Source organism: Sinohyriopsis cumingii, chromosome 17, assembly GCF_028554795.1.
Source record: "Sinohyriopsis cumingii isolate HCF-2022 chromosome 17, ASM2855479v2, whole genome shotgun sequence".
NCBI classification, from domain to species: domain Eukaryota; kingdom Metazoa; phylum Mollusca; class Bivalvia; order Unionida; family Unionidae; genus Sinohyriopsis; species Sinohyriopsis cumingii.
Window position 1 is genome coordinate 79015731 of NC_142977.1, and position 14816 is coordinate 79030546.

A 14816-nucleotide genomic window follows, 5' to 3' on the forward strand; every position below is an offset into this window, starting at 1 on the left:
CATGGCTTTTATGAAAATGTAGGTTTTGTAAGGTGTAAAATTCATGGCCCAAGTAAAGGATTGTATTTTCTGGACAGATTTATCTTTGTTCATTAACTGTTTTAGTTCACATTTTTTTTCCATCCAAGAATGCCATGAAAATTGGTACCCATTGTAAGGCTACAATGTTGGCATATGTAAATGGCTTAGTTTACTGCCTGTATAAAACATCTACATAATTGGTAAACATGTAGATTAACATGCACACATTGCACATCAGGATGATTTACTAATAATACTGATTTACTTGTGTAGATTGTGATTGTTAACAGAAATTTTTAATAAGAACATTTTATTTAAAGAAACACCATTTTAACTTTGTAAGCTACCATATTGTTTTATACTTACTGTAGATTGTACAAAAATATCCCTTGCACATGTCCACATGGTACATCCATTTAATTGATGTAGACCCTACAAAAATATCCCTTGTTCATGTCCACATGGTACATCCATTTAATCGATGTAGACCCTACAAAAATATCCCTTGTTCATGTCCACATGGTACATCCATTTAATCGATGTAGACCCTACAAAAATATCCCTTGTTTATGTCCACATGGTACATCCATTTAATTGATGTAGACCCTACAAAAATATCCCTTGCACATGTCCACATGGTACATCCATTTAATCGATGTAGACCCTACAAAAATATCCCTTGTTCATGTCCACATGGTACATCCATTTAATTGATGTAGACCCTACAAAAATATCCCTTGCACATGTCCACACGGTACATCCATTTAATTGATGTAGACCCTACAAAAATATCCCTTGTTCATGTCCACATGGTACATCCATTTAATTGATGTAGACCCTACAAAAATATCCCTTGTTCATGTCCACATGGTACATCCATTTAATCGATGTAGACCCTACAAAAATATCCCTTGCACATGTCCACATGGTACATCCATTTAATCGATGTAGACCCTACCAAAATATCCCTTGCACATGTCCACATGGTACATCCATTTAATCGATGTAGACCCTACAAAAATATCCATTGCACATGTCCACATGGTACATCCATTTAATCGATGTAGACCCTACAAAAATATCCCTTGCACATGTCCACATGGTACATCCATTTAATCGATGTAGACCCTACAAAAATATCCCTTGTTCATGTCCACATGGTACTGTACATCCATTTAATTGATGTAGACCCTACAAAAATATCCTTTGCACATGTCCACATGGTACATCCATTTAATCAATGTATATTGTACAAAATTATCCCTTGTTCATGTCCACTTGGTACATTTAGTTTGTGTACATCCTACAAAAGTATCCCTTGCACATGTCCACACAGTACATCCATTTAATCAATGTACAGTGTACATCCTATAAAATTATCCCTTGTTCATGTCCACTTGGTACATCTAGTCAGTGTACATCCTATAAAATTATCCCTTGTTCATGTTCACATGGTACATCTAGTCAGTGTAGATCCTACAAAATTATCCCTTGTTCATGTCCACTTGGTACATTTAGTTTGTGTACATCCTATAAAATTATCCCTTGTTCATGTCCACATGGTACATCTAGTCAGTGAACATCCTATAAAATTATCCCTTGTTCATGTCCACATGGTACATCTAGTCAGTGTACATCCTATAAAAATATCCCTTGTTCATGTCCACATGGTACATCTAGTCAGTGTACATCCTATAAAATTATCCCTTGTTCATGTCCACTTGGTACATTTAGTTTGTGTACATCCTACAAAAGTATCCCTTGCACATGTCCACACAGTACATCCATTTAATCAATGTACAGTGTACATCCTACAAAATTATCCCTTGTTCATGTCCACTTGGTACATTTAGTTTGTGTACATCCTATAAAATTATCCCTTGTTCATGTCCACATGGTACATCCATTTAATCGATGCACATCCTTCAAAAGTATCCCTTGCACATGTCCACATGGTACATCCATTTAATCAATGTACATCCTACAAAATTATCCCTTGTTCATGTCCACTTGGTACATTTAGTTTGTGTACATCCTACAAAAGTATCCCTTGCACATGTCCACATGGTACATCCATTTAATCAATGTACAGTGTACATCCTATAAAATTATCCCTTGTTCATGTCCACTTGGTACATCTAGTCAGTGTACATCCTACAAAAATATCCCTTGTTCATGTCCACATGGTACATCTAGTCAGTGTACATCCTACAAAAATATCCCTTGTTCATGTCCACATGGTACATCTAGTCAGTGTACATCCTATAAAATTATCCCTTGTTCATGTCCACATGGTACATCTAGTCAGTGTACATCCTACAAAAATATCCCTTGTTCATGTCCACTTGGTACATCTAGTCAGTGTACATCCTACAAAAATATCCCTTGTTCATGTCCACATGGTACATCTAGTCAGTGTACATCCTACAAAAATATCCCTTGCATATGTCCACTTGGTACATTTAGTTTGTGTACATCATACAAAAATATCCTTTGCGCATGTCCATACAAGTACATCCATTATATCAATGTACATCCTACAAAAAATATCCTGTGCAAAGATAGTCTCAACTTTCCAAACTTGCAGTGTGACAAGTAATAGACTGTTGTGAAACCTAGTTCATTCTGCACAGCATCTTGAATGATATCCGCAGCTGTTTCTCAATGAATTTTCACATCAGCATCTGAAATGTAGTTAAAATTACAGAATTTGTTTTGTGTATGAATAATTTAACACAGTATATATTGACATAACGGTGTAAACTATTCATTCCATACATGCAGTAAAAGACTGGACTGTGTATATATAATCTACCATGTTTTCCCCAAGTTCTGGAAGAGTCCAGTTTTGATACTGCAAAGAAATAAGAGGGTGGCAACTACATTATGGCTGAAAAGGTACTCTTTAATAAACAAATCATCTATTCCACAGGCCATTGCAACTTTGAAATCTTTTATGTAAACAGATAACCTGTTTTATCATGTATTTCATGAGATGTATTATATTTTATGTCAGTTCAGATGGTGTTGAAATACTGCGTGAAGCAATTTAGTTACTATTAACTACATTTAACACATTAACCCCTGGAGCTTTGTGTCATTTTCGCCTGAAAATCGAGTAGGAAACACATTTTGAAAGCTATTTCTGAATAGACTCAAAAACACCAAATCCCCAGTAATCTTTCAATAACATACTGCCTAGTTGTGTTAGAAACATCGTTTTTCATTGGCTGTTTGACTCACGCATGAGCAGAAAGGTAAAATTTGGATTTTTTATTTAAAAAATTGCTGAACGGAGCCATTTTTGTATGGAGACCACTCTTTATTCCAAATGCCCATCTTATCCTACTTTTTGCAAAGGCTCATCTGTCTGTTTGCAGTTCATACCAGTTTGCCTCAGATGTGAGACCAAAAAGTCTAAAATCCAGACACAAAATCAGATTCCGACCACGGGCGAATTTTAGGTAGAAAAAAGTCGGGTCCAAAAAATTTGTTTTTTTATCTGTATTTTGTAGTGGAACTAGATATTCCAGATTATTTGGTATCATTGTAGAGCTACATCTGTCTACCTTTCTATTATATGACCCACTTTAGTGTATCATGCGTGACCATGATGCTACAGAGCTCGGCAGTAGGCTACTACCTCCTGCCTCGTTAAGTCGTCGCTAGGGGTTAATGTGTTAATGATGCTACCCTGAAAATTCACTGAGCAACATATGTGGATATCATTCATGATGCTGTGCAGAACGAATTAGAATCACAAAGTATTTTATTTGCTTATCTATAAATGGAGTCCAAGTGGAAGCAACACAGCCCCTGAACTGCCATCATATAATCCACCAGCAATCAAGGTCTATGTTGCTTGATCTACTAATTACTCCTAACAAACTGCACAGACACAGATATGCTGGAGCATTAATTTGTGTTTGGGCAGATCTGGGTTTATGTGGTTTGAAGTTGTACTTGGCTTAACAACATGGTATAGCAAACATTTTCCTGTCATTGACAATTGCCCTCTATACATAGGATCTCCTTCAAGTTTTGCAAGTGTGTGATGATGTATGTTCAGGTTAAACTTTCCTGATGCACAGTGTAGACTAAATTTTCCTGATCTGTGACTTGTAGACTAAATTTTCCTGATACAGAATTGTAGACTAAATTTTCCTGATACATAATTGGTGGACTACATTTTCCAGACACACAGATGTAACCTAAATTTCATGATACATAATTGGTGGACTACATTTTCCAGACACACAGTTGTAAACTAAATTTCATGATACATAATTGGTGGACTACATTTTCCAGACACAATTTTAAACTAAATTTCCTGATACATAATTGTAGACTAAATTTTCCTGATACACAATTGTGGACTAAATTTCCTGATACATAATTGTGGACTAAATTTCCTGATACATAATTGTATACTAAATTTTTCTGATACATAATTGTAGACTACATTTCCTGATACATAATTGTAGACTAAATTTTCCTGATACATAATTGTGGACTAAATTTCCTGATATGCAATTGTAGATTAAATTTCCTGATACATGATTTGTGGACTAAATTTTCCTGATATGTGACTTGTAGGCTAAACTTTCCTGATACATGATTTGTGGACTAAATTTTCCTGATATGTGACTTGTAGGCTAAATGTTCCTGATATGTGACTTGTAGGCTAAATTTTTCTGATACATGATTTGTAGACAGCATTTTCCTGATGCATAATTTGTAGACTAAATTTTCATGGTACATAATTGTAGACTTTATTTTCATGATATATGATTTGCAGACTACATTTTCCTACAATGTGATTTGTAGACTACATCTTCCTGATACATAATTATAGACCAAATTTTCCTGATACATGTTTTGTAGATAGTATGTTCCTGATATGTGATTTGTAGATAGTATGTTCCTGATATGTGATTTGTAGATAGTATGTTCCTGATATGTGATTTGTAGACTAAATTCTCCTGAAATGTAATTTGTAGACTAAATTCTCTTGAAATGTAATTTGTAGACTAAATTCTCCTGATATGTGATTTGTAGACTAAATTCTCCTGAAATGTAATTTTTAGATTAAATTCTCCTGAAATCTAATTTCTAGATTAAATTCTCCTGAAATGTAATTTGTAGACTAAATTCTCCTGATATGTGACTTGTAGACTAAATTCTCCTGATATGTGACTTGTAGACTAAATTCTCCTGAAATGTAATTTGTAGACTAAATTCTCCTGATATGTGACTTGTAGACTAAATTCTCCTGAAATGTAATTTGTAGATTAAATTCTAATACCTTAAAAAATGCCTGGGTACATTAAGCAAATTCTTCGCAGATTGAAATATAATGTTTACATGTGCAAAATGACAATTTTCTACAAGAAAGGTCACTTTTATTATTTTTGTGACAAGGTTAAATGTTCTTTAGTCATGTATATATCAGTAATAAAGCAGTGCTCCCTCATTGTAAGACCTACCATTATAATACCAGTTCAAAATGGACATTATTTACATTGGAGTTTTTTTTTGCTAGCATGTGATGGAAGAGCTTTAGGATGTTCCAAATTGACATTTTGGATGCCATGGAGATTATCATAATGAGAAAGTGCTATAATGTTGGAGAAAACAATAATTGCATGCTTTCCACATGAAACAGATGTGCTTTTTGGTTTTATCTTTCTAGGTAGTTGTCCTTTAACAATGACAAAATGCAGTCTATTTATCTTTAATTTGTGTATTGCAGGTTTAACAGATTTAGGATCAGAAGGAACAATAACCCAGGATATGAAGACTAGCATTCTAGCTATCAAGAACCAGGCAGACTTGCTCCGTTTTGACCTGAAAAATTTACGTCGCCTTCAACAGATTAACAAGGAGTCCATCATCGAGACTGTGGAAGAGGCTTGGAAGAAGATAAAGGTGTGTAAACAACAAAGAATATTGATACAGAACACAAATCTACAACAGTTATTTTTCAGTTATTACTGTTGTAACCATTATTTCATAAATAAATAAAAAACAGAAATTAACTATTTCTAATTAAACAGTGTCACCTGTTGCTAAAATTAAAGCTAGACTGTTTCTTGTTATAGTAGACAATAAACTTTTAAAAGAAGGCAACTTTCAGTAAAGATTGTTCACTTATGAATCAGTCGGAGAAAAACCAGTTGTAGATTGAAGTATAGTTGTAAAAATGAACCATATATGATTTATTAACTCTTTACCTCATGCAAGCGTCTTTGGATGCCTCTACTCCATTTGCATGGAAGCGCCTTTTGATGCCTCCATTCGCATGGAAGCTCCTTTTGACGTCGGCTGTAAACATCAGCCATTTTGAGCTGGTTTTCGTAGTGCCACCTTTGGGGAAAACCCCCCATTAGATACTACATTCATTTCTGTGAATGACAATTACATCAGATCACTTGGCCACTGTTTATGCACTGGTCGAAATCTGCTATTTAAAGTAACTGGGTCTTAATCTCCACTCTCCAAAATGGCGGTTGCAGATTTCATTCAGTACTTAAGAAGTTTTCACGATTAGAATCACAACTATGAAAGATTCAATAACTTAGGTAAAGGCTCTGATATTGATGTAGGCAGCAATTAGTTTCTATAAATTATCAAATTCAGATGACATAGTGATGTAGACGCAGACGAAAAACTTCTAAATTTCAAGTATGAGAAATGGCAGCTACGGTTGGTCACGCAGGCCAGTGAATGAGTTCTCTCAAGATTTTAAGCAGATAAAAAATTCTTCCGTGAAAAATAATTACACAGTTATAACAATTGGACTTTACTCTTACATTTTTCCACATATAATAGATGTGTACCAAAAATGTAAAATGGTTAAAATTGCTGTTAAACGTAACATACACTACATTGCTTAACAGTTCACAGGCAGGCCTATGCATATGCAGTTGACTAGGTAACAGGTGTTCTATTTATAACATGCTGCACTTTGTCACTATGCTGTATGAGGTAAAGGGTTAATGTCACACTAAATACTTTTAAATTGAAAATTGCCTTCAAACTTCAAAATTAATAAGTTACTCATTTACTCTGGCTTTTGTATTTTCAATATTTTAGAAAGCATTAGCTGCAGTCCCAGGGGCAGAAAAGGCAATAATCAGACAGGAAAGGGCAAGTTTAGACGAGACCTACCAGCAATATATAGAGGATAAAAATCGAGCAGAACGAGAGCTCATGTAAGTCACCATTTGTAACATGAATTCTTTGGGGTTGTACCGATTTGTGCATATTCTATTACAAATCACAGGTGTTCATTAGTTGAGCTTTATAGCAATAAAACTTTTCATGAGCTGTTTTCAGATGGACTATCATGTGATCCTCTTGTAAATGTCTCTTATTGTAAAGGTATCAGGCTTTTTTATTGTTTGCAGAAAGTCAAATGGCAATGTTTACATTCAACCAGTCTACCCAGTTTGCTAAAGTCGGGCACAACAAAGTCAGTTACTTGAGTTAACATGTCATTATTGATTAATGATGCAAATGAGGTTGCTCCCAAAAGTTCATGGTTTCTCCAAATGCTGCCTTGTGCAGTCTCTCAATTTTTTCCTAATCTGTTTGTGATAAAGAATATTAATTTCTTGGGTTTCAGACACATTCCCATGAAAAGGTTTATTTGAAGCTGCTTAACAGATGCTTGTTTGATATAATGTTTAAATCAGGGAAGTTGAAAAACAAAGAGGAAACAACTCCATTTTTATCCAGACCTGAGGTTACCTCCCCTTTTTCATTTTTTCTTCTTGAGGAACCGGAAGTGAGGGTTGTCCTAGTTACAAACATTGCTTTCACACTGTCATTTATTGTGAATTGTATGTCAACCCTTCATATCAGTTTTCCTAATACTTTTATTGTTGATCTTTTGTCAACTCTCAAATCATATTGATGTTCTTAACATTTAGATTTCTCAAAAATTGCTTTTATTTCATAGAGATCTGGAGGCCTCAGTGGAGGAACTGAGAAATGATGTCCTCTCCAGACAGTGTCGAGTGAACATGTCTGATGTGGAAGGAATGGCACTTATTCTGAGTCACGTAGCCAAGAGAGTGGGAGAACTGAAAAGTATGCATTTTTAGTCAGTATAAAGTACTTATTTAAGAACAGATACCTTTGTATATTGTTCATTAACAGATAATACAACTTTGATATTGCTTTTCTGTGTTGATGGTAATGGTCACATTGATATTTAGATGTTGTATGAAAAGTTTCAAACTCATGAAAAAGGGAGTAGGATCAGTTAGGGTAATCTTGGACATGCAGACAGATATAGATATTTGGTGAGAAGTTGTAGGAGATTACTGTTTTCAATTTCCAGTAATCCATATACCATAATGCCACAGATAATAGAGAAGCTGTCATTTCACTAAGTTTCTGTGAGTCATTTGTCAAGTTCAGAATAGCCTAGGGTCATATTCTAAAATAGACAAATGTTCCTACAGAGATTAAAACTATTTTCCCCTCTCCCTTTTCTCAGATTATTCCAATTTTGGACTGTCTTTTATAGATATATTTTCAGAAAGCATGTTTAATTAGTTTAAACTCGTGGCAAAGGACAAGAGCTTAACAAGATATTTTGTTGATATTATTATTTAATCAATATACAGAATATGAAAAACAGGTAGCATTTATTTTTGACAACTCGGATTCTGTATCATGGTATGGTATGTAAGAGAAACAGATTGTACTAGCCAAAAAATGCACATATCACCACATGCAGTTGGTAGTGTCATGGGCTGTGTCAAGTACAAATGTACAATTCACTACACGTGTTTGTAAGTGTCATTGACTGCATCAAATACAAGTCATCAATTAAAACCCAGTATGCAGCGCATCATATAATACGACGAAACATCTTCAGCTTCTTATCAGGATTTTAAAGATGTCTGTTAATTCTCTAACAGAAGTAAGACTCTTGATGTACAACATTTTGTTGATGCCAAACTATTGCCATTTTGGGTTGTTTAATTACCATTTGTCATTTGTTTCAAACACTTGTATGTCCAGAACATATGTCAGGACATACAGTTTGAGTATTTGATTCAGATTTTTATTTTTTAAATGTACTAATACGATAGTATAGATTTTAAATAGTTTGTCCTCACGAAAGTTGACAACAATGATAAAATAATATACTAACTTGGTATGTTCCTTGCAGATCGATTTCCAACACTGCAGGAGCGCATGAAGCAAATCATGGCAGGCGAGATGGAGATTGTGGTCAAAGAAGAAAAGTTAGTTAATTCTTCAACTTTGCTGTCCTTAAATTTATTGAAACTTGTTGGATGATAGATAACTAGACAGATATACTGATAAATTGACAGATGGATTTATTGATAGACTTATTGTGAAAGGGAGTGACGACTACAAATGTTAATAGAAAATTCCTTACAGTATAAGTAGGTTGATAACTTCGGTACAGGTGTGGTTTTAAAATGTATAGGCATGTATTGTGCTTTTTTTCATTGGGTTGTTTAAAAGTACTAATACATGATGTGCTCGAGTCTAGTCTGTGTAAAACTTTCCCCATTCTTAGCTTAGTGCTATTCCTTTTAGACATACACAACACTCAGGGATGAACAATTCTTTTTAAATATATGCCAGGGTACTTTGATTTCACATAGTTCATGTTAAAATGATAAGAAAATTCTAAATTGCATCTATGGGTGAGTCCTGCATTAAAAATTCATTCCATGGGTCTCGGGTATGTTTTACTGAAGCAGCCCCTAGCCAGCTATAGCACCTGTTTTGTAATTGTTATTATCTCCCTCGTACAACCCACCTGTAATGTAACAGATTGCAGGTAGGTACTATTTGCTTTAAGTGATTGATGTAATATAGCATTCTGCTACTGCTGCTGTTATTGTTATTATTATTATTATTATTACAAATATTACAAATTGGTGCATATGTAAATGAAATTTATAAAACTAATTTCAGTAAGGAAAGCTTAAAGGAACCTCAGTGAGAAAAGCACTGATTTGTTAATTACTTTAGAAACATGCAAAATATACAAGACTATATCCCTTTACCTCGTGCAAGCGCCTTTGGACGCCTTTACTCCATTTGCATACAAGCGCCTTTGGACGCCTCTACCTGATTTGCATACAAGTGCCTTTGATGCCTGCTGTAAACATTGGCCATTTTGAGTGGGTTTCGTAGCACCACCTTTGGGGAAAACCCCCGATTAGATACAACATTCATTTATGACCATTTATGTCAGCTCATGTAGTCACTGTTTATGCTATAATCAAAATCTGCTATTTAAAGTAACTGGGTCACAATCTCCACTCTCCAAAATGGAAGTAGGGGACTTTATTCAGTACTTAACAAAGTTTTCATGATTAGAATCACAACTATGAAAGCTTCAATAACTTGGGTAAAGGCTCTGATATTGATGTAAGCAGCAATTAGTTTTTATAAATTATAAAATTCAGGTGACTTAGTGATGTAGACTGGACAAAGAAACTTGTGAGAAATTTTTTAAAAAAATTATTCCATGAAAAATTATTACAGTTATAACAATCAGACTTTACTCTTAAATTTCCATACATAATAGATGTGTACCAAAAATGTAAAATGGTTAAATTTGCTGTTAAACATAACATACACTACATTGCATAATAATTAACAAGCAGGCCTATGTGTATTGAGTCGAATAGGTAACAGGTGTTATATTTATAGCACACTGCACTGGGTAACTTTGCTAAATGTGTATTGAAGAGCTTAAAAGCCATATACTCTATGAGGTAAAGGGATAATACAGGAGGACAACAAGCTATTGTCCAGTTTATATAGCAGACCTACCTAGAATTGGCTATTGTCTTGTTTATATAGTAGGCTTACATCACATTTGTCATTGTCTGATTTTTTTAGTAGACCAAGCTCAAATGCCATTGCCTAATTTATATAGTAAAACTACCTCAAATGTTTCATGGTCTAATTTATATAGTAAATCTACCTCATATTTGTCATGGTTTAATTTATTTGGCAGTTCTGAGGTACTAATGTCTCATTTATAACAGACCTACTTCAAATTTGTCATGGTCTATACCTCAAATTTTCCAATGTCAAATTTATAGTAGACCTTGATCAAATTTGCCACCACCTAATTTATAGTAGATCTGTCCAGTCTGGGTAAGGGAGGAAACTTGCAGTTGTATTTAACTGTCCAGCTTGAGTAAGGGATGGATCTTGTTGTTCTACTAGCCTGTACAGCCAGGTTAATGGAGGGATCTTGCAGTTGTACTAGCCTGTCCAGCCAGGTTAAGGGAGGGATCTTGCAGTTGTACTAGCCTCTCCAGCCTGGGTAAGGGAGGGATCTTGCAGTTGTATTAGCCTGTCCAGCCTGAGTATGGGAGGGAATTTGCAATTGTGCTAGCTTGTCCAGCCTGAGTAAGGGAGGAATCTTACAGTTGTACTAGCCTGTCCAGCGTGGGTGATTGTGGAAACTTGCAGTAATATTAGCCTGTCCGCCAGGGTATGGGAGAGAATTTGCATTTTTACTAGCCTGTCCAGCCTGGGTGAGGGAGGAAACTTGTAGTTGTATTAGCCTGTCTGCCAGGGTATGAGAGAGAATTTGCATTTTTACTAGCCTGTCCAGCCTGGGTGAGGGAGGAAACTTGTAGTTGTATTAGCCTGTCCAGCCATGGTAAGGGAGGAAATTTGCAATTGTACTGACCTGTCCCACCTGGGTAAGGAACTAAATATGCAAAATGTGCCTTTGATGACAAAAGTGTAAAATGCAGCATTTCTTTCTCCCATTATTAACAGTTATAAGTACAGTATTATGAAACCAAAATCCTAGAACTGCTTAGCAATTATTCTTGCCTAAATAGAGTACATCACCAGTTTCTCCTGCCACCCCCACCCCCCGTAACATATTTCTTTCTTCCAACCCAAAAGTAATGAATAGAGTAGAGCTGAGCATGCACATTTCTTGGAAAGCCATTACTTATGTTGGAATTATTATTAAAGCACAACTGAAAGTGAATCAGACTTGCACAAGCTTTCACAAAGGTAAGCCTGTCATAAATCTAAATGTTAAAAAGAAAGTTTTTGTCCATTTGTATCAATTAACCCTTTACCTCATGCAAGTGCCTTTGGACGCCTCTACTCCATTCACATGGAAGCGCCTTTTGACGTTTCTACTCCATTCACATGGAAGCGCCTTTTGATGTCTGCTGTAAACATCAGCCATTTAAGTCAGTTTTCGTAGCACCACCTTCAGGGAAAAACCCCTATTAAATACTACATTCATTTCTGCGAATGACAATTACGTCAGATCATGTGGTCACTGTTTATTCTCTGGTCGATAACTGCTTTTTAAAGTAACTGGTTCGTAATCTCCACTCACCAAAATGGAGGTCACATATTTCATTAAGTACTTACAAAGTTTTCACGATTAGAATCACAACTATGAAAGATTCAGTAACTTAGGTAAAGGCTCTGATATCAATGTAGGCAGCAATTAGTTTTTATAAATTATCAAATTCAGATGACTTAGTGATGTAGACATGGACAAAAGAACTTGTAAATTTCACGCGGTCTCACTGACTTGATGGTGAATGAGTTCTCTCAAGATTTTAAAGCACATAAAAAAATATTCCGTGAAAAATAATTACACAACTATAACAATCAGACTTTTAAATTTTTCCACACAATAGATGTGTACCAAAAATGTAAAATGGTTAAAATTGCTGTTAAATGTAACATACACTACATTGCTTAACAGTTAACAGGCAGGCCTATGCGTATGGAGTCGAATAGGTAACAGGTGTTCTATTTATAGTGTGCTGCACTGGGTAATTTTGCTCTGTGAGGTAAAGGGTTAATATACCACAGTATGGGACCTGTTGCATTTAATTACCTGGTGTTTAGTAATCATATATAATGATAGTAGACCTTCAAACTGAAAGTCTGGCTTTGGAGAGAAGAGCAGGAAGATAAAACCCAGATGAGCCAAAAAATGGTTGCTGTTAAGGTTACTTGTGTGTACAGAAATAATCAGATTTGTCAATCATGCATACGGACTGTTGGGATAGGTTTGTTTTGAATTTGGTATGTGTCTCTACCTTATGACTAAGTATTCCTCTGTACAAGAAATTACTTTCCAAATGCTGATGGTACTTCTAAAATGTTGAGAATAGGCAGATGCCAAATAGAAGTGCATAACAATAGACATAATTTCTGTCATTAAAATTCATTATGAAACAAAATTAGACCAGTTCACGTCAACTCGTATATGATTTAGTTATGAATTACTCCAAGTTGTCACCTTTTCTTGGATAGTGAAGTTCAGCATGAAGTACTTCTCTCACTCCATCTTGGACAGTGGAGTACAGCATGAATTCCTCATCACTCCATCTTGGACAGTCGAGTACAGCATGAAATATTTATGTCACCCCACTTTTGAAATTGGAGTACAGCATGAATTCCTCCAGTCACCCCATCTTGGACAATAGAGTACAGCATGAATTGCTCCTGTCACCTCATCTTGGACAGTGGAGTACAGCATGAATTCATCCTGTCACCCCATCTTGGACAGTGGAGTACAGCATGAATTACCCCTGTCACCCCATTTTGGAAAGTGGAGTACAGCATAAATTCCTCCTGTCACCTCATCTTGGACAATGGAGTACAGCATGAATTGCTTCTGTCACCCCATCTTGGACAGTGGAGTACAGCATGAATTGCTTCTGTCACCTCATCTTGGACAGTGGAGTACAGCATGAATTCATCCTGTCACCCCATCTTGGACAGTGGAGTACAGCATGAATTACCCCTGTCACCCCATTTTGGAAAGTGGAGTACAGCATAAATTCCTCCTGTCACCCCATCTTGGACAATGAAGTACAGCATGAATTGCTTCTGTCACCCCATCTTGGACAGTGGAGTACAGCATACATTCATCCTATCACCCCATCCTGGACAGTGGAGTACAGCGTTAATTCCTCTCATCACCCCATCTTGGACAGTGGGATACAGTATTATCTTGTAGATGCAGACTGTGCTGCTGTCAATATCACTTATCACTGGAGGTCTTGAAAGTGATACAAGTTTTGATAGTGTTTATATTTGCATTCAGTCGAGAATGGATGATGGTCTGCTGTTGTTCATACTTCCCTGATGGTCTGGGTCTGCATTTTTGTGAGGGAGTGTCAAACATGTAATGGCCATACTGGTTATTATGTATATGTTTGGTATTCCCGATGGTAGAAGACAGCTGCAAAAAGAAATCCCACTGCTATACCACTCCTAACTTGACCATTCCAACTACTAATATGATCGTTTTTTAATGATTACTTGTAAAATCCGTACTCAAAAAACTAATGCCACTGATCACAAATTAGTAAATAATTTTGACAAGGATGTCTTCAGCTGTCTTGTACAAGGATACAGACTGTTCTTCTGGCATATCTGATTTACCCAACTTGGAAATGAATTGGGTCGTTCATCATAGACCACTTTACTTACGAAAATATGCCTGATTTTCTCTCCCACCGGACCAGCAACACAAAATCTCCCTTGTTACTGTCAAATCTAAAAGTAAGCAGTAAGCATAGGTAGTGCTTTATGATGGACCTAAACGTTTGCATAGCATATGTGTTCAGTCTTGAATGGGAATGAATACAGTCAAAATATGAACCAATTTTACTTACAAACAAGCACCTGAGGCTATCAATTCCACTGATAAACAAGTATCTGAGACTAAGAGTATGACTGATAAACAAGTACCTGCAACTAACAATTCTGCAGCTTAAAAA

General features: G+C 35.7%; 1 protein-coding gene across 7 annotated transcripts in view; it reads left to right on the forward strand.

The window, feature by feature from the left end:
• LOC149779293 (uncharacterized) overlaps nucleotides 1-14816 on the forward strand; it is a 129730-nt gene that overhangs the window by 100188 nt on the left and 14726 nt on the right. For all 7 annotated transcript variants that reach the window (XM_089939902.1, XM_089939904.1, XM_089939903.1 and 4 more), the window contains 4 exons: nucleotides 5774-5949; nucleotides 7117-7235; nucleotides 7985-8115; nucleotides 9209-9284. In XM_089939902.1, the coding sequence (XP_089796028.1) occupies nucleotides 5774-5949; nucleotides 7117-7235; nucleotides 7985-8115; nucleotides 9209-9284 (502 nt within the window). The remainder of the gene's footprint in view (nucleotides 1-5773; nucleotides 5950-7116; nucleotides 7236-7984; nucleotides 8116-9208; nucleotides 9285-14816) is intronic.